The sequence below is a fragment of the Anguilla rostrata genome, chromosome 6 (genome assembly GCF_018555375.3).
Source record: "Anguilla rostrata isolate EN2019 chromosome 6, ASM1855537v3, whole genome shotgun sequence".
In the NCBI taxonomy this organism is placed as follows: domain Eukaryota; kingdom Metazoa; phylum Chordata; class Actinopteri; order Anguilliformes; family Anguillidae; genus Anguilla; species Anguilla rostrata.
The window spans coordinates 8,881,862-8,902,195 of record NC_057938.1 but is presented as its reverse complement, the minus strand read 5'-3'; the positions used below and the strand labels follow the sequence as shown (position 1 = coordinate 8,902,195).

Sequence of the window (20,334 nt, the reverse complement as noted above, 5' to 3'; positions counted from 1 at the left end):
TCCCCATCACATGTTCAGGACATGCTCATGACAAGCAAATGACACCTGTTTGTTTCAATGTAGATCTGTGACCTATTTGTTTCTAATTATATGCTTATAAGCAAAAAAAAAAAAAAATTTGCAAATGACAAGAAATTAACTCTGTAACTCATTGCCTCCTGTTATTAATTTAATGTGGGTGGTTTTTGCTCTCTAATTCCTTCAAAAGTTTCTGGAGAATGTTGACTTCATTTGGGACAGGAAAACAGTCATATACCATTTGTAAATTTGTTTTCTTTAACATCCTTTTCTTAGGCAAAGCAATCAGAAACATCACAGGTTATGATATGGACTGGAAATTCATATCTCAAAAATATTTATTTATTTATTTTTAGTTCAGCTCCTATATGGTTGTCACAACTGTAATTCAACAGCAGGTTCGATGCTCTGAAGTGCAGCTAAAGAAATAGCTAGATCCTTGAATTATGCCTACAGCTCCAGTACCAGTGTGGGGAAATCCACAGGGGGGATGGAGAATTTACATATGAATGTAAAATATATAAATATAACATAACAACAAATACATAATAAACAGTGTCCTGATAGCTACTAACCTTGCTAAACAAACCGGCCCTTTTCTTATCTTAATGCTACTTACCCACTAGGGGGAGGACTCTAACAATCCCATTTTCCAGAAACGGCAAATTAAAAGAGAAATCAGTCTGGGAACACTGATGATTTCATGCAGCATTTACAGAAAATGCTAAATGCACAGATTAAATGCAAACTTTGATGAAATACTGTGCAGGACCAACAACAAAGACTGTGTTTAGGCATATTCAAGAAGGAATTGAGATATGCCAAAAATTATTACAAAATGACACTAATTATTCTGATATTTATTATAAAGATAAAGTGACCTTTCAAAAACCACTTAGAGAGTTACTGACTGAATGTTCAGTCATTTGATATATCCTAAGGTGATTCAGTCTTTTCTTTTAAATCTTTTGCATATTTTTTTTTTTTTTTTTTTTTTTTTGAAACATGAAGAACAAGCCAGTGCTGGCGTGATATTTCGCAGGATTTTACTAAATGCAAATATGAGTACAGGAAACAAAATGTCATAATGAGAATTCACACAGAAATTCTATGAGATAGTTTATCCAAATAACAACAAAGACTGGTTCTGCCTAATTAAAACCAGGCTCCCCAGATTAAAATAAACTGTCATGTTACAGTTTCACAATGCGAAACAGGTTAAGAATAATTTTGATTTACACTGTTTGACAACCAACTAATCATATTGACACCTGGCAGACTATGGCGCTTTTCTTTGAAATACAAAGTCAATTAAGATGGTACAATTAACAGGTGTTATACCTGGTACTTGGACAACAATGGCATGTCTTTATGATGAAAATTAAACATATCCCTTCATAATCTTAAATTTAATGTTATAAACATTTTTATTTCATAGATATTAGCAAAAGTATTTGTAATAGTTTTGTTCAAAAATAATGTCCTGCGCAGTGGTACGTACCGAAACTGTTGAAAAGCAAGATAAAAGATTATCACTTTGATAGAGCAACACATGTTTCAGGGAAGGAAGCATAACTGTTAATACAGGAAGTTTCTGGCTTTTGGCTCAAAAGAAGTGCCATGTCAGATAAAACAACTGCGGTGGTTTCTGATTTTCACTTACATGAATTTCTTGATGCCTTCTCATGCAGAATAAACTACTGGCTGCTGCAGATTGCGGGAAGATGGATAATGAATAGTAACACAGTGATGCTATGGACCTAAAACATAGCCTACCGGTGGCAGCAAAATGTTAACATTATCCCAATGACACAGCAATAGATACATAAATAAATAAATAAACATTTGCGTTTAAGAGCTCTGGCTGTATAAAACTATCCTTCCCATAAACATAATGAATTGCGGCCGGACAGTTTTGGGAAATTCGCTAACGTCCTGCTGGTATGGAGCCTGATCACATGACAAAAAGTGTATGAATTGAACCTGGTTGGGAGTGAGGCTTTGGGAGCAGGGTGTAATGCTAGTTTCTCAGGACGGGCGCTGCTATAGTGCCTAGCTATCGTAAACTATCCCCTTTCACTCATTTGCAATTGAACAGTCCACGACATCGCCTTTTTTTAATCACTTGTGGGTTTTCTAAAATCATAGCCTATTTTTTGGTTTTGGCTAAATCAGAGAGAAGAAAACATCGCCATGGAAAGTCCGGGGTTTCCGGGATGACCCATGGGTTTGTCCCTGGGATACGGATGGTTTGATTTTAACTCGTAAAAAGGAATCATAAATCGGGAATAAATTGTGCAGCTCAACTTTTTTTGTTTTTAGAGCGGCTCACCTCCCATTCTCCGCTGAGTTTGATTCAAAGTTAAGAGCCAAGATGGCGGCCGATTCCGTGCAGGTAGGAAAACTTAACAACTCTTGCAATAAATGTTGTTAAAGCTGGGGAGTACTGTTAAAAATATATCTGTCTGATTTAAAGGCATACTGAATCGGCTATCCGGTCGGCGATAAAGTTATTTTATGTTCGATGGATTTCAGACATAATTTCCCCCCTTTCCCAAAGGGTTGCCTGGGAAGCAGGGATTGAGGCCTGGAAAATAATTAAACAATATCCTAACTGTTGTTCGAGTGCGGAGAAGTTGCTAACTAGCTAGCTATCTTTATCAAACCAGTTAGCTAGTCACCTACATTCACTTTCAGTGCATATTGTACATTTAAATTGTGTAATCAAATGTAATGTGATATTTTTTTATTTCTCCAACTCCCATTATCGGATCCGTGGTCTTGGAAAACTTAATGCGGTATAAATGTTTGCCGAGAAATGAGTATCGCCTTTGCAAGCTACAGTCGACTCCAGCATCGTCACCTAGCTTTGAGTTGTAAACAATGCGTATATAAGTTGTTAGATGGGTAGCTGGACACTTTTTGTTAGGCTAGTTAAGTGTGAAAAAGTATGAAGTATAAGCACTTTATTTTTATCGGCTATGTTACAGTAGTTTCCTCCGGGGTTCCAAGGCAGTGAAACATTTATTTCCCCCATGCAGAATAGGGCGACGGAACAGCCCACTGATAAGTTAGCAACCACTTCTATAACTTGCTGTGAAGTGGTTTAGCTAAACGGAAATAAAAATCCAAAACTTTTGCGTGCCAGCCAGTTCCGACACGACCAGTGGACGCATGCAGTCCTTTGACAGCCCACTACAGTGACATGGCCTGTCTGGATTATAGCAATAATTAGGCTAGCTAGGTGGCTACTGTTGTTTTGCCATGAAGGTGTTTCCCCCCCCCTGGGTCATGCGTAGCCTACTTTAGAAAAAAAACATCATGTTAGTATAATTTAGGAACTCGGGTCAGCAAACGACTTCCCACTAATGTCATGCGAAATTGTTGTAAATACGTGGTGAAATGTATGTACGAAAAGAAGAAATGTAGCTTTTACAATGATTGTCGTTTCTTACGTGTGTCATTCGATTTACTTAAACCCACCTTTGTTCAATGGAGGGGGGATGGGGACACTTGTAAAAACAGTATTGCCTGTGGCTTTTTAGTGTCAACATGCACATTGTATCGTAATGTTAGCGGCTTGGAGGTTGCAGTGGATCTTAAAAACTCCTGGCCGTGTGACCTTATACGTATTTTTATATTTATTTCTTGGCTATTAGATCAACCGTCATATTCCTCCTTTGAGAGTGGGTGGGATCATTTCCGTGCTAGCTACAGTGTATATTTCAAAATGTTAGTTATTGTGGCTTTCACTTTTTAGTAAATACAACTTGTGGTGCTAACCACCAGCATTCCACAGGTAGGCTTCAGTGCTTCATTGATATAAAACCGTCCTATATATAGCACTTCTTTTTTTTCTTTTTTTAATCAATGAAGCCCTATATATAGCTTTTAAAAATATATAGATAGACACTTAGTTTGTTGTAAGCTGTTTTTGCTGTATTTCAGTCCAGAAGCTACAGGTGGACTGGACATCCCTAGTCTTTACCTGAAACACGTTTTTCCTTAAAGTGTGTCCTGTGTAAATCTTCTTAGATTAGACTCAAGTCCACTGTAGTAGTAATAACCATTACAGCATCTGTAATACAGCGTCCTGTATTTATAGGACAGAGACACAGCTTTCAAATTCTCATCTTTTCCTGTCACCTTAATCAGATGACCAGGTCTCAAAGTGTAAACTGTGAGACAGGGGTGGTGAAACTCCAGGAGGAAACCGATACCTCCAGCAGAGACACCCAGGAGAAGCTTTGCACTTGCTTCATCTCCTGCAAGCCGAGCTGGTCTGACGGGCAGCTTCTATCAGGAACAAGATCTCCAGTGTTGCAGGTTCAGGCCAATTAATCATGCTCCTTAAGTGACATGGCAGGGCTTTCCTAGGCCTAGGAAGTGGGTTTAAATTATAGCGTAAACAAGCAGAGATCACATTCTGCCTGGAAGGGTTAATGTACTTGGTTAAGGATGAATGGGACCTCAGTGTCTGTGTGTCAGTTTGTCGGTTGCATTCACAGCCCCCTGGTACAGCCACTTGAAGTGGACTGGCCGGTTTTCTCAACATCCATTTTCAGGTGAATCTCCCCTCTTGGGGCAGTTTTTCTGCAGTCAGTAATTCAGAGGGCATTGCTCCTCCACGCAAGGAAGACCAAACGAAGGGAAAACGCCATTTCCGCCCTGCTGCGGCTGTCCCGTTAGCTCTGGTTATGTTTGCTTGCCCATATTAGGGCTGAGCTGGTACAAACTCCCATCGGACTCCCAGGAAGTCACCAGTTTGCGCTTTCGCATACAGGCACTCCTGTGGATAGACTTTGACGTGTAAAGGGGGGGAAAGGGGAAGCAGAGTATTTTGAGCAGGTTTTTACGAGACAGATTTGTGTGGGATTTGCTTTGTGTGGCCCTGCTTGTTTTGCATTGCAGGATGCATTGAATGAGGCCTCTGTAGCAGATGCAGCTTATTTCCTGGTTTTAACTTCTAGCCTCTCGTTGCACAATTAGGCATTGACATGTATTTCGGAGGATTATGGCTACTTGTTATAACTTACTCAAATAGTATTGATTAACAGCGAAGTGCAGTTCTCTCTGCTGTAATTCTGCATATTTGTTTGATTATCAGAGCACTGACTAGTCTTTTGTAGTCCTACAGTTGTTGAAGCCAGCAGGTCAGGTCCAGCAGGGATGAATGGGGTGTTACCAGATGGGCCATTATCAGAAATTAACATTAGTAATAAACACTTGTCAACATTGTTTATGCAGCTCTGTGGTTAGTTTATGTTATGTTTTAGGAATTTGACTCGCACTGCATTTCTGATTTGCACACTCCTGTACTGTGCGTTGAAAGCACTGGTGTTTGGTGTCAAAAATGAGCTTTACGTATCGGATGCATTCAACAAAAAGGTGTGTGTGTGTGTGGGGTGTGTGTACTCCGTCTCCCCCTCTTTCAATGAACAAGGTGGGCTTATCGCAACACTACTTAAATGTTGCCGTGGAGCCTCCCTGCTTATGTTACGGTTTCTGTCCAAGCACAATCGCTACCTCCTGAAAGTAATGAAGTGTTCATAGATATGCAGTCTGAATTGGCCCTTTGCAATGATCTAGTTCCTCAGGCCACATAGTAAGAGTAAGAGAAATATACCCATGTGCCATGAATAAATGGCCTAGCTTAGCATCTGTTCATTATTTATTGAATGACTTGCTGATAAGTTGCATTGCCTCTCAAAAACTAATGTGCTTAACCTTGTGTAATGTGCTCTGCGGAAATGCTCTTTAAAGGCAGACTATGCAGGATTTTTTAACGTGAAAATATTATAGAATAACCATGCTAAGGCATATAAAGCTAAATACCGAATAAGGAAACGCACAAAATAGCTGCACTACCATAGGACCATACCATACGATGTTCTCACACATTAAGGGGTGTGCTCAGTGGAAAATATTGTTAAAACGAATATTATTTTTATGAACTTTGCTTGACACTTTGCTTGTAGCACTCGAGGGGGCGTCCTCAACGGAGATGTGGGTGTGGTTGAGGATGGAGACAAGGAGACAAACACAGAGTCGAGAAGGGCCGCAAAAAACCTGCATAGTATACCTTTAGACAAGGCTGGTTGCTTGCTAGATTAGTCTGAGGGATTGACTGAGTATGACTTCATTCCTCCTGGATGTGAGCCTCATGTTTTGCATAAAGATGAGTTTGGTGCATGGTATCGCTTTCTCTCCCTCTTCCCTGGTAATAGGAGATGGGGCTCTGGAGTGCTATGAGCACGCAGGCAGAAGATCAGAAATAGAGACAGCAGGCTATTTCTGTCCTGTACATTGTTGATTATAGGCCTGCATGCGAGTTATGACAGCTTACTGTTAACCATGATGGACACGTACTGAAAGGGCACTTTTTGATGTAGCCGCTGTATTTTCGTAGGCGGTTATCAGAAACTCAAGCTTTTTAGCGGAAAAGCCCAAGTGAATTTCTCTGTGAATCCTCGGGACGCACACTCGCACGCCCGATCTCTCACTGCAGTTACAGAGCGCGGCCCTGAAACGCAGCAAACGACGAACCGACTTTGTACCCCTAATAACGCCCGTAATCTAAACAGCGGCGGCTTCGCTTCGGGAAGAAGACGCGGGGCTAGCCCCCTGTTTTCACGAGGCCGTTTCATTCGGCTTTGCGAGCCCATTGTACAGGTGTCCGATGTCAGCGGCCGCCAGACCGTTATTAAAGGCGCATCGCCGTCCGTCCGGGTTTGTTTTGCTATGTAGCGGCACATGCTCGCCCGCCGCATTGTCTCGGCCCGCTCAGTGGTCCGAATAGTTGCTAGGTGGAGCCGGGCGCTCACATGTATGGGGGTGGGGGGGGGCGGCGGCCGCTGCAGCAGAGCTACAAATCCTTTTCTGGCGGGGCCGGCTCATTTTCTCAACATGCTGAAATGGAAAACGCTCTGGCGCGGTGGAAGCTTTCCCCTCGTACCGCGGCAGCCTGCCGAAGCGTCGGCTCGCTCTCTCGTTTCACGCTTCTTGTTTTTAGAACTTGAAAAGCTTCTATTTAACGCCCTAGTTTCAGGTGAAGTATCAGGCCTGTGGGCCTTTGAGTTTGAGGAGGCTCAATCAAGCAGTTTCAGTTTTCACGCAGGAGTTTCTGTTCATTTGCATCTATAAAGCGACCTCCATTTTAACCTCTGAGTTATTCATTAATCATTTCACTCTAGATTTCCTGTTTTCGTATCTCATTCATTCCCTTTGACTGAAGTTTCAGAGGGAAATAGCCGAAAGGGACCTGGATGTCGCAGAATAGCTCTTGGACTCATGTTTGTAGGCTCTCCCATTAGGCTAATCAAGATCAGAAATTCCTTTTCTTGTTTGCAGATAAGTCTCCGGATAGTTTTATGGGTTAGCATAATTTCAGTTTTCAGAGTATTGCATTTTTAGTAATTCGTCAGAGTGTTTGAGGTGTGACATAAACATAATGTGCTGGAACGAAACAAAATGGCCAGATAATCGCACGGCACGCTCAGCTACTCGCCACTGTTTATGACAGAGAGGGAACAGGACAGACCATGACTGATAGCTGCTTGGTCGTTCAGATTTTTGTAAAGATTATATCCATAGTACATAACATCAGCAATGATTATGAAAAAAGGGGCACACATTAGACTCGCTGTGAGCTGTTCAGAAAATTGCTTTGTGGTGATTTTTTTTGCATCCTCCGTGTGGCATATTGCTCTTCTTTCTGCTCTCTCGCTCTTGCCTTTTTCGGGGTTCAGGGGCCTCAACTGTGGTCGTTACTGTCTGAAACAGGCCCCCAAAACTGGCTGCTCCTCAGGGCATACACCAGCCCTGACTTTCAGTGGAGCGGGGTTCAAAACCAGCAGTCACCCCTCCTCGCTTTAGATTAAGTGGCTGCACCTAAGTCAACACCTTGTCGGGAATGTGTGAATCTTCCCTATAGCTTCCTTATGCCCGCTGTGACCCACAGTAGAAAGCTAGCCTGTGCGTGAATCTGTCTGCATGGGTGGAGATGTTAAATGCGGAGTGGGTGTGACCCTGTCACCACTCCATACACAGCCACACCCCTGCCCCTAGCCCCCCCCCCCCAAACCAGAGAAGCAAGCTACAAAGACTGCGGCCATCCTGGCCACGGTTTATTTTAAGACTCTGCTTCCCCAGGAGTCAGATTAGGTCCTACGCAGTTGATTTGCTCGTCCGCTGTGATCTCGCCCAGAGTGAGGCTAAGCGGGATTTGCCCTCCCCAAACTGCTTATCAGCTATTCTGATGTCAAGGGTGCCGGGGCGGCGTTGGTGCGAAAACAAAGACCGACAGTCTGACTCGGACTCCGGTTCCTGACCAGCTGGGTGATGCCACAAGAGCAGGTTTCTTTCGCATGTAAAAATAAGCAAAACAGCGGTAAGCAGGGTTGCTAAGTGGAAAGGGTACAGGTAGCGGCGTAAAGATGCGAGGACTCGTCTGTACCTCCAACGTAGCGGATGTGGTGGAGGTCATGGTAAGAGATTTTTCTTTTTTTTTTTTGTTTTGTTTTGAAATACTGTTCCCTAAAGCAGTGCGATCCTTTGAGTGGATTTATATGTAAGGATTGGACGTCTCTCAGGTTCTCCGGTAGCATATGTTTTGATTTTAGTTTTAAGGCTTGTAAATGTTCAGTGCTCCTGTTGCTAGGGTTTTCCCACCGTGGGACCTTCAGACTGTCTTTTTATGAATGGCACAGCCAGGCTTAATCTCCCCTCTTAAATCACTGGATTTGGAGGGCTTCATGTAAGGAACTGGTTCAGATACCAGAGGTATCATATCTCATCAAAAAGCCTAAAATCTGTAGGAAAAAAAACTGTAAAAACTGTAGAAGTCTTCACTTTGTTTTCTGCCATCAAAAATAAAACACATTATTATAATTATTATTAGTCTTTACTGCTTTAATTCAACTGTGAGCTATTGTTTACATTCTGTCTTTGGGCCAACATGGTGGTCAAGTTTTGAAGTTTTGTGTTGTGTTTGTGAGTCAAAATTAGGATCATTGTTCTGGAAATGTCAAAAGAGATGAGAATACCGCCGACCTGTACTGAAACAGCCAATTACTTGATTTAGCCCAAATACAGGAATGTCCACAGCCGAACACTGATCATAACATAGATTGCCTGCATCCGAGTTCTTTGCGCTGTGGGTCATGCTTATCAGATGGGTCACCGCCTAGCCCGTAAAAGGCTTGTGCATTTCGCTGTACTGTTTCATAGTCATGGGCTCTGGGGAAAAGTCCTCGGTATTGTCTTTCTGTCCTGCCTTTGTTTTGGTTGGCTGTTGCGTTTGACGTCTGTGCTCCTCCATTGAGAATCCCTGTGCCTACACAGCAGCTAACAGAAGGTGATCTGCTCTGCAGACACCACCAGACAGGTTCACTGCAGCCAGTGCCAAACAACGCCCAGAAAGTGAATGCTTGTCATTTGGTGATGTGACCATTTGCATATGGTTTGCATTTGGGAAGTTAATATGTTTCGTAATGCCAAGTAGGAATCAAACTTTGTACCGCGACCAGAAAAAAAGTGTCCATAGCGAGTATGGTATACCCGTTATATTGAGGTGACTGTACAGCAGGATGGAAATATCAAACTGTCAATTTTATGACATTTTATAAGACCTAAAATTTGAATACATTGATATTAGCCATTGGGCCATTCATATTAGCCTGCAGCTTTTAAAATCTTCAATATTTTTTTTTCTCTTATTTCTTTTCTGACATCTTCTTGGATGCTGTGTAAAGTATGTTTAATTCACATTAGCATGAGCACTAGTTAAGACTAATTAAGCTGTAAAAATTTTGAATGTTAAAATATGAATTTCACACCAGCATATTGGAACTAAAACGTTTACTGGTATGTCAAAATATTAATATGCTGGTACAGCCAACATGTGTGTTTTTTTTTATTTTGTTCTTTTTTTAAGTGAGAAATAACTCTCACCCGCTTGTTCTGTGGACAGTGTCCTCAGGGTGCAGCATGGTGACCATTGTTGTTTTGTCAGCAGCCATTTTACTCCGCCACTGCCTTACATTGAGTAGTTATTTTCAAAGTCATTCATTTCAGTTATGGGGTGAAGTCATTCAATACAGCTCAGCTTTTCCGTAAATGAACATATTATCATGAAAAACTTGGCCAGTGTAATTGGTATCAAATTTACTTCAAAATGGAGAAAATGGTTTATTTCAATGGGGGCTATTTTCAGTATTTTTGGTGCCACGTAGAACTACTTTCCACATAGAAAAAGCAGTCGTTGTCACTTTACAAAGTTGTTTCAGTAGAAAGTACAAAGGCAAGGTTCTTCGTAATGGTGAATTATGCTGACCAAGCAACAGTATGTCTCTGACTTGTTTACTTTTTTGGACAACAATGGGGCTCTATGACTTCTGGTATATCGGCATTGGCTAGATGGACAATAATTGTTTGAGGGAAAAATTCATTGTGAGTTGGACAGAAACAGTATTGGTTTTGGTCTTTTCATAGGACATGTTGACAGTTCTGAAAAAAACTACCGGTGTTATTCTTTAAGGTACTTTTACTCGTTTTCTGTAATGGGGAGTGAGCTGTATTGACATGGGTTCATGTCAGACCCCCTCTCACCCGTCTGTGATTCCTCTCCAGGGAGACGCCCGGAGTCACATGGTCTCGGAGCTGGGCCTTGGGCAGAACCTGGACCTCTCGGACACCATGGTCCAGCAGAAGCTGGACGAGATCAAGGACCAGATCAAGAGGGAGATCCGGAAGGAGCTGAAGATCAAGGAGGGCGCGGAGAACCTGCGCAAGGTCACCACCGACAAGAAGAGCCTGGCCTACGTGGACAACATGCTGAAGAAGTCCAACAAGAAGGTGGAGGAGTTGCACCAGGAGCTCCAGGAGCTGAACGCTCACATCGTGGTGAAGGACCCCGAGGACCTGCTCGGTACGGCCGCGCCTCCCTCACACACGTTTGAAGTGGGCCTAGATCCAGCTATTGGGTCAGAGCTGGTCATGTTTCTTTCAGAGGATGTAGAGCACGGTAATGTGAGCCACATCCTTCTAAATTGAATTGTGCCTTTGCTTGAAGGCACTCGAAAGTAGTGCTGTGTTTTTTCCTGAATCCTGTAATGGGTGGAGCTACTGTGCGGTCAGTCACAGACTACACCGAAGCCTGTATCGTACAACTAAACACTGTTAGGTTAAAGTGAGTGAGTGTCGTGCCGTTTGCCAGTCCTCATTCTCCTGTTACTACTTCATAATATAATCTAGTTACTTTTGTAATATGACCAGGTGCAGGCTGTTAATGTAAAAAAGCATTGAATTAGGCTAGCGGGTGGTAAGTTGTAGTTTCTTATGGGAGCTAAACACAGATGTGTGTTGTGAGTCTAGAAATGGCCTTTCTTTCCCCAAAAACTTCTGCCGTAATATACTTGCACAGCTGTGATGAAAGCGGGGACCGCTTGCGTTCAGCAGCTCCCAGTGAAGAGAGAGCGGTGGAGGCCTCCGGGGCGTCTGTGAAAACTAATGAGCGTATATCCAGAGGAGGCCTTGGGGACCCCGTTACGGGCCCAGCCCCGCAAGCACAGCCCGGCTGGAATATTAGTTTTCCTGTTCCAGGGTTAGGCTAGGTGAAATGAAATATAGCGAGGGCGGGGGGGAAAGGTGTGCGCGGGGCCAGCGTCGGACGGTCGTGTTGTTTTAGGCCGCTTCCTGAGGGCCCGGCCGCGGGGGTGTAAACGTAACGCGGAGCGTCTATTTCCAGCCCCGCGTCTCTCTCTGGATCCGCGCAAGGAAAGTGCTTTCGGTCTCGAGGCGGGGCCTGTCAATCAAACGTGTCTGCGGCCGCCACGCCCGAGGCGGAGCCGTGAGCTCTCGTGTAAACGACAGACAGCAATGCGCTATCGAATGCTTGCGGTTTTGAATCAATTGTTGCGTTCTGCTGCGGAGAACAAAGCCTTTTGATTTGTTTCCTCGCGCAACAGTGATTGACAGCTCACTGTAGCTCCGCCCGTTATGGCCTTTGTGAATTATGTCGCCTGTGGCTTCCCTCTTCAACTTGTTCCTGCAGGTATGCATTTGGGCTGGCACATACGGGACAGGTCAACACCTCAGTCTGTAGCACTGGAATGCTACAAACGTGTTCTTCTAAGCTGAACAGCTGTACCGTTTAAAACCTCAAAATGGGAGATTGCCCAAATGCACTCACCCGATCCGATCTGCTCAAAGCTCAGAGCTAAAGGTATAATTCATTTATATATTTAGCTTGTGTTTTACAGAATGACAAATGGTGTGAGGAGATTGAGCTATTTTACATTTGAAGCTTGCGTCTGTGTAACTGCCTTTTACAATGGAACGTGTTAGAGCTTTCTCATTGCATTAAGACTTACCATTGATCATGTGTGTGACATCACAACATGTAAAAGTCTCAAAAGTCAATAGCCGAGTGCATCTTTTTGCTAAGAACCTGGTTAATGTCTGAAACTTGGGCTGAGAAACGTTCAGAACAGCAGCGCAGTCTGGATTCATTTAATCCACAGGAGAGTCTGCCTGAGGGAGTCTGAATCTGGGCACAGACGGTTAATGTGGGAGCCTGTTTGTTTATTGCCAGTCCAGCCAATAGCGTCTTGAGTTACTCTTGGTCTTTGTTCAAGGCCTGGCGAGTTAGCTTTACATTGTAACGTTTCTGTGGGCACGACCTTGAAGGACTTCAGTGTGCAGAAAGCTCTGCTAATACCGAATATAAGCAGCGGAGTTGAATTTGTAATTCTGAATGATGTTAGTGATTGATGTGCAGTGGACTGTTAACCACAGGGAGGACAATGGATGGTCTTGTACCTGAAAAGCCCCTTTCTAACAGGAATGTCTTTTCAAACTGAGGTATCAGATTTTTCCCGTGATGGCTGCCCTCTTAGACTGGTTTTAATTTCACTGTCCTAAACGACTAATGTTGGGACAGTGACTTTGGTCTGTTAGGCCAAATCCCTGCAAATATTGACTGTTCTGCTTAAAAAGCAAACCGTGGGTACTCTAGGATCTTCACAATGCTGCAGTATTTTTGACTGTGACTGCATGGAGCCTTTGTGAGGGTATTTTGCCTCTCATACTAGCCAGCTGACTCAGTCGCTGACTGACTGTAGTAAAATCGTTTTATTGCTGGTGGATGAACAGACCCGCAATGTAGCCCTTGGACTGTGCCTCTTCAGTCCTCAGTGTTCATGGTCCTCCTCCCCCTTTTTACCTTTTGCAACGAAATGTCTTTAAAAACCTATTTTGAACGTGCAAGATGAGGTGTGTTACTATGTGGCGTACCTCCAGCTAAACTCTATACAAAGGCTCTTATAATGGGCTTTTACTGTGCTAGGAAAGCTAGTAAAAGATTTTGATGTTAAGTGTTTATATTCGGTGCACTCCATTGTCTCAAAGTACCCTCCCCCTTTTTTATCTGACAGATTGCAGGAAGGAAGTTGGAAGTGTTTTAAAATCTGGGAGGTTTGTGGAGATAAACTGTTGTTTTGAACTCGCAAAGCTAGTACCAAACTGCTGCATAAATACTGCACGTTAATAAAAGCCATATTAATCAAAACCACGGTCCAGGCTGGAGCTTTATGAAGTGTCCAATGTTGAATGAATGGATCTCAAAAGCCACATCTCGGGAGGATCTTCTACGGGATAAAGACTGGGTGGTCTTTATCGCTCCCTTTAGAAGGCTTTATTGCTCAGAACTGCTGGCAGGCCTGCGTTTCTGCGAATTTTGGGGCGGGACGAGCCGGGCTGAGTGGCGGGCAGCGGCGCGTGCGCCTCCGCTCCCGTCGTTAGCCTGGGTGTCATCAGTCCCGACCGCTGCACTTTCCACCCCTCTCCGAACAGAGCCCTTCCCTGTCGCCCTCTCCCCCCTGTTAGCGGCTGACTTCATTTTGGCGTCACGCTCTCCACCGTGATAGCACTGGCCAGGATTTCGGAGCACTGCCCATTCTGACAGGAAGAAGCCTCTCACAGCCGGCCTTTAGTCGAGGCACTGGCCCAACATTATGAGAAAAAGGCAAGGGGGGGAGATCTCCTCTGAATTACGTGATGCTGAGTGAAACTGAGAACTGGCACGGTAATATTATACAGTTTACAAAGGGAGGTGCGTAAAGTGCTGAGGTTCACTCAGGCAGTCATGGCCGCCTACGCACCAGAGTGAAAGTGACCCAGGCAGCGCTTATAACCTTAAGAAGAGCGTCGATGTTTCGGGCTTCCCTCAGAATGCGACGGCGCGGTGAGCGTGGGCGAGCGAACGGCACGCGGAGAGAGCGAGCGCTAACGGGGCGGTCTCCCTCCGGAGGCCCTGCCCCGCCCCGTCGCGAGGCGCCGAACAGAAGGCGCCCGCTGTCAGCATTCCAAGCCATGATGTCATCCGCTGTTGCTCGGCACCAAAAAAAAAAAAAAAAAAAAAAAGTAGCCTTCCGAGGAGGAGAAGGCGGAGGGCCCCCGCCGCGTCAGGGCTTCTCAGAATCCTGCCCTGTACTCAGCCGAGATCTCCGGAGGAAAAAAAAGCCCCCCCCCCCGGCCCCCTCGTGCCCGCTGACTGAGCTCGCCTGATTTATGGGCCGGCCAGGGTCGGCCCATTCCCGGTCCTGCAGACCCACAGCGGCTACAGGATTTCCTCCCACCTCAACACATAATTCTCCTCTGTTCCATCTCCATGGAACCCATTTAACAACATCTCAGTCCTCGGAGTTAATTATTCAGAAAGATGGACAACGTGCAGGACCAAAGGCTGAGATTCACCAGTGTTATGCTGCCACATGTAAAAATACAGGAAAAATATCCCTTTTTCATACTTTCTTTTCATTAAGATTTGAAATGAGTGCATGCGTATATATGTGTATATATATATATATATATATATATATATATATATATATTTTATACCTGCAGTAATGATATTAATAAATCCTCTCCTGCCTGCTCTAACAGAAGTCATATTTTAGCTCTTGAGAGAGATTTTGCCGTGGAAATTCTCAGCCACATGTGAATTAAATTTGTCTGGGAACGAGTGGCCCAACTGCCCAGCTACCCCTGCCATGCTGATGGAATACTTTTCCACCACTTACCATGGCTACTGAAGGGCAGTTCATATCAGCACTGATTATGATCCCCACGCAGTCTACATAATGTAGTCACAGCTGACTTCGCAATCAAAAGAGTTCTTTAGGTCATTTAACAAGTGTGGACAGGGAAGGCCCGGGATTCCCCATAGCTGTTAAATATACCTTCCACTGCCTGCAGTGGCTCACAGAAAAGAGGGCCTGCGGGTTCTCCTTTCCTCTCTCTTCTCTCCGCTTCCTGTTTGTAGGAGTTGCATGTTTGTCGGCTCATTGCAGCGCGGGGCTGTGGGATGTAAGATGGATTCCCCTGAGTGTGTAACGCCTTGAACAGCGCTGATTATGGACAGATGAGTTTCTACTGCAGGCTTGCCTGGCCTGTGTAGTGAGGGTTGACCGTGAAGTACAGTGTTATCCAGGATTCAGTGGCGCGGCCTTGATCAAACGCTGGTGGTGTAATGGTTAGAGAACTTTGCTTGTAACTCAAAGGCTGTGGGTTTGATTTAGGCACTGCTCATTTTTTGTAGCCTTGAGCAGCAGTTGCATAAATGGATTATGTCCGTAGGAAAAATATGATATAATCAGTGTTAGTCACTCTGAATGACAGCATATGCTAGTGCTAAATTCCAGAATGTAATGGAATGCAGTATAGCATAGTAAGATGCGTCGTGCTCTGTGTGGTGTGGCGACAGCAGTCGAGGTGACTGCACAGTGACCTTCAGAAGCAGGGGAGCTGCAAGGCCAGATTCGCCCACCCTGTGAACGAGAGCCGTTCGGGACACGCTCAGCTCTGGGGGGGAGGGCGCGATTCTAGTCCAGACACGAAGACGATGAGCTCATCAGCCTGTGACAGGGCTTAACCGAAATTACAGAGGGAATGTTTGTTTTCCACCTCACCCAGGTACCTGTAAGAATGAGACCTATGGCCATGAAGTGCCTTAGAACGGTTTAGCAGTGTCTTTAAAAAAAGAGTAGGAATGTATGCGCATCGTTTGTACACAATAAAAGTGTGCATTTTATTTATACTTCATTTATTTTACATGTTGCAGAACACTAACATAGTAGTGCACAATTTCCAGTGTCCTTAGTTCCATTATTTATTTAATGTTTTATAAGAATCCATGAGGTGCCATTGCAATCTGGAAGTAGTGCCTGATAATCTGACGTGAAAATAGCAAGTTCACTTTGTTATTTATAATTTTTTGTTTATCTGAATTATATTGGTGCAACTGATTTATGTCAGAGGTGAGTTGGTTCCTTTCCAGTTCTTCATTGTTAACTGTGTAAAAATCAGTAAAAACGTGTGTCTGTGGGTTTGGGCGATCCGGTGAACGTTAGTCAGAAACTCGTTGTGTTGTTCGTAGTAAAGCGATGATCGGACTTGTCTGCACAGGTCTGAGGCTATGCCCCAACACGGTATCGACCTGTCACTGAGCTTCATTGCACAATGGCTCCAAATAACTAGGCTGTGGTATCAGTCAAGTCCATTATAAGCTGGGGGAAAAAAGCCATAAATACACATGCCTTTCTAGTACCTGTCGAACGACGTGGTTTCCAAACAGCTGCGCTTTATCTAAAGGATGAGTATATACGACGACCCCTCACACACGGTTGTGTTGCAGCTAGTGCGTGAAGGTCACGCTCCTCTCCACAGGGAGAATGCTGCTTGATGCACTCGGCCTTTGAGACGAGTCCAGCCGCTAACCGGATTAGCATCAAACCGGTATTTAGTCAGTAGTAACCTCGGTGAAAAAGCACCTTCTGAGCAGCACCAGATTACAGGATGACGTGTGGCGAGTTTTAGAGCTATTTTTGGAGACCTATGACTCGGAAAGCCTGTGGGGGAATTAGATTAATGTGGTTTTGTTGAATTTTCGTACTTCAGAATGGAGCTTGACCATGCTTCTATGACCACCTTCCCAGTGTAGGGAAGTTACTTGTTATTTCTTTAAATATTTTTTCTTTAAACTACAGAGTGCAGGCCAATTGAATTATTAATGGATGGCAACCTTTATCGGGCTCTATCCAATGTGATAAATTCTGTAGGTACTGTTGGAACATGGCACATGCGTAACTGTCAATGGCAGGTCCTTCATCATAGGTGCACTGTCTCTAAAGAGACATGTAGAGTTCAGTCCGGACCAGTTTCAGAATTCTAATGTAAGATTCCCTTCCTCCTTAAAGCTTTTGAATGTACTTACATTTAGAAAAATAGTATTTTTAAAAAATGTGAAATTTATTTAAAAGGTACTTGGATTTTTTTTTTCAAGCAATTTTGGTTTAGTCTGTGTTTTGTAAATAATGCACATTCTAATAAAATGGTTGACTTTCAGATTGGAGATGAAAGTACTGATCTCTGACCAGTCAGTGTTTTCAAGGGTACTGATACTAATTTTTGCATTACTTTAACTGTGTTGATGGTTGGCAGAGCTTGTGGTGCAGTTTTGTGGAGCAGAGTGAATATGGGGCCTGGAAAAAGGCTTGAAACGTGTTTGAACTGGTGGCCGCCTGGCAGGTAAGTGTGGGAACACAGGGGCCACCTCCTCACATTCTGTGCTAATCAGCTCTGAGAGCTCCTATTTGAATGGGCGTTCTGTGTAAACGTGTTGTGCGGACCGTTATTTTCCCCCAGCGGATTTAAGGCCTGCCGGACGTCTGCAGGAGCCCAGTGCATCGTACAACACTGATACCTGTGTCACGTTCTCGGAGTTTTGATTTGTTTCGTTCTCTCCTTCCAGAGTGCCCGCTGACCCCAGACACGCCCAACAGCGAAGCGCGGACTTGCACCAGCAACAGCAGGCTAGCAGCCCTGAAGAAACAGAACGACATCGAACTGAAAGTGAAACAGGGAGCGGAGAACATGATCCAGATGTACTCCAACGGGTCCTCGAAGGTAACGGAGCTCTCTGCCGCCCCCTCCGCGCCGGTGCCAGCTCCACCGCAGGGTCTGAGCGTGCGGCTGTGGGCCTTCTGCGGCCCATGTCGAAGGAAATGGTTTTGATTCAACGGAACGCTGTTACGAATTTGTTTTTCAGCTGGGTGCGCAAATCATTGACAGAACTGAGTCCAAGTGGAGACCATATGAAATACTGCAGAAAAATTCAGTTCGTTTTTAACTTAAACAACAAAAAAAAAAAAAGGAAGAAAAAACAGAGGCTTCAGCTTTCGGAATGGGTGAATAGGCTACTTGTGTCTTAAAAACTAGTCTATCAAAACGGGAAAATGATGAAAGTGGACATTGGGCTATTTCCCAGGTCTTTTGAAATAATCTGTGGAAAACCTGTTAAATCTTTCACTGAACCGTTGCGTGTATTCCTGCACTTTTCGGTGCCAGTATTGGCGCTGCTACTTCAGCATGGCTGACGGTGCTGGCGCGGTTCACTAAGGACGATTGTGGCATTGCGTTTCGCGCCCCAGGTGGGAGTTATTAGCAGGCCCCTCCCCTCCCGCGCCCTGTCTCGGGGGCCGAGAAACAGGGGCTGTTTGCCCCCCTGAAATTTGCCAGCGGAGCCCGTGCCCGCGTCCCGCCGCCTGGCCCCCCTCCCCCCTCCTCCCGCATTTCGGCAGTTTCATTTAGAGTTTCCTGTGCCCCCCGCGTTCCCTCGGTCTCGTTCTACGCACTGTTTATAGTCATTAGGCATCAATGAAGTAACTGCATTGCATCAGACATTAGCTAATGAGCTGGGCCCCGGCCTTGCGGATACTCTCCTCCCCATTCAGAAAGCCAGCCTGTGGAGCCAGAGCGGGGGGCCAGGTAATTCTGTATTCTGGGGGAATCTGGACTAGGCCTGTCCCAGCCCCTGTGGAACCTCACTGTACTTGACACCCTTGACATCGCGTGTGGAAGGTGGACGTGTCATTAAACAGAAAGGAGTGTGACCCTGTAATCCTATTATTCCATGACCGATTACTGGGATAACCTTCCCTGCAGCTTTATTTTAAGGGCTGCGCTATTGGCTATGCACTGTAAGAGTGCACTAATCGATACGTGATGACAAAATTAACGGATTCAGGTTTTAACGTATGATTAGAATTATGTGAAATTAGGCCTAATTGTGGTTTGCCTTTTTGGTTGATGTAGGGAAGTATGACAAGACTGGGTTTCGGCAGTCTGTGATTGCGGGTGTATCGGTGTAACAATGGAATGTAGCAGAATGGTGGCAGTGGGGAAGTTGGAGGATCTTGCAAGAAAGTGGTTTACCTGTCATTTTAAATGGTACTAGATTGACTCAGGTTAAAGGTCATGCAAAAGCAATTAGTTGTTTAGAAAGGACTCCCCAGACCATAGTCCAGATCTGTTATTCCTCCAGACCAGTGCTGTGGTCATTGGAGGGGGCTAATTCAGCACCTGAGCTAATGAAGCCCTTGAGGTGGCCATAATGTCTATAGGAGCGCTCCGCCCGGTAGCGCTCTGACCTTGCTGGCCACTTTTAAGAAGCCTGCGCTCGCGTCGCCCCCGGGCGTCCTGCCTGCGAGGAACCCGGGATCTGGGAGAGCACAACATCCTGCAGGAAATGACCCGGGGCTTACATCAGCCGGGAAGCGGCCTGCAGCGGAAGCCTTCCTTCTCACACACCGGCAGAGCCGTGGCCGCGCAAGACGTTCCGTGCGGAATTTTGTTTACTTAAGCCGGCTCTTAGTAATGCTAATTGGGCACGGCTCCTACAGACACCCGCTTCGTACTAATCCGTCTCTCTCTCTTTTTCTTTTCTTTTTTTCTTTTCTTTTTTTTTTTTTTTCCCCCTACCCAACCCGCAAGTTTGGGTTGGCACAAGTGGTTGTTCTGAGGATCTGAAATTGCGCCACTTAGTCTAAATTGCGTTGGTTATTTTTAGAAAGCTTTACGTTCATTACTTACACGATTACAGGGAAAACGTGCGTTTTCAAGGAGAGCTGGTGTAATTAAAACTTTGTTGTTTGTACTTGTCATTTGCAAGGTTCCTGCTCTGAATTTTCATCATATTATGCAATAATTAAATATAATGTATCATAATAAATTTGATTGTAAAATATGATTGTGAACTTGATGCCGTAGCAGATGAATAATTATAGAGAATGCAGTTTTTATAATGCAGGTTGGGTCATAATGAAATGCTTCTTCTCGATAATATGTGCACATACACTACATTTCCTAAAGTATGTGGACACCCCTTCTAATTAGTGGGTTCGGCTGTTTCGGCCACACCCATTGCTAGCAGGTGTGTAAATTAATTAATACAGTGGAATCTCCATTGACAAACATTGA

The 20,334-nt window shown here is 44.6% G+C and overlaps 1 protein-coding gene across 3 annotated transcripts in view; it reads left to right on the top strand.

The window, feature by feature from the left end:
* The first annotated feature begins 1,985 nt into the window (after positions 1 to 1,985).
* pkn2a (protein kinase N2a) overlaps positions 1,986 to 20,334 on the top strand; it is a 32,800-nt gene continuing 14,451 nt past the window's right edge. The window contains exons 1-3 of one of the 3 annotated variants that reach the window (XM_064338185.1): positions 1,986 to 2,413; positions 10,648 to 10,945; positions 17,828 to 17,982. In XM_064338185.1, coding sequence (XP_064194255.1) covers positions 2,393 to 2,413; positions 10,648 to 10,945; positions 17,828 to 17,982 — 474 coding nt within the window. In that variant the 5' untranslated portion in view covers positions 1,986 to 2,392. Of the gene's footprint in view, positions 2,414 to 8,165; positions 8,505 to 10,647; positions 10,946 to 17,827; positions 17,983 to 20,334 lie in introns of those variants that run through there. The other 2 variants (XM_064338184.1, XM_064338183.1) reach the window with 2 other exon arrangements.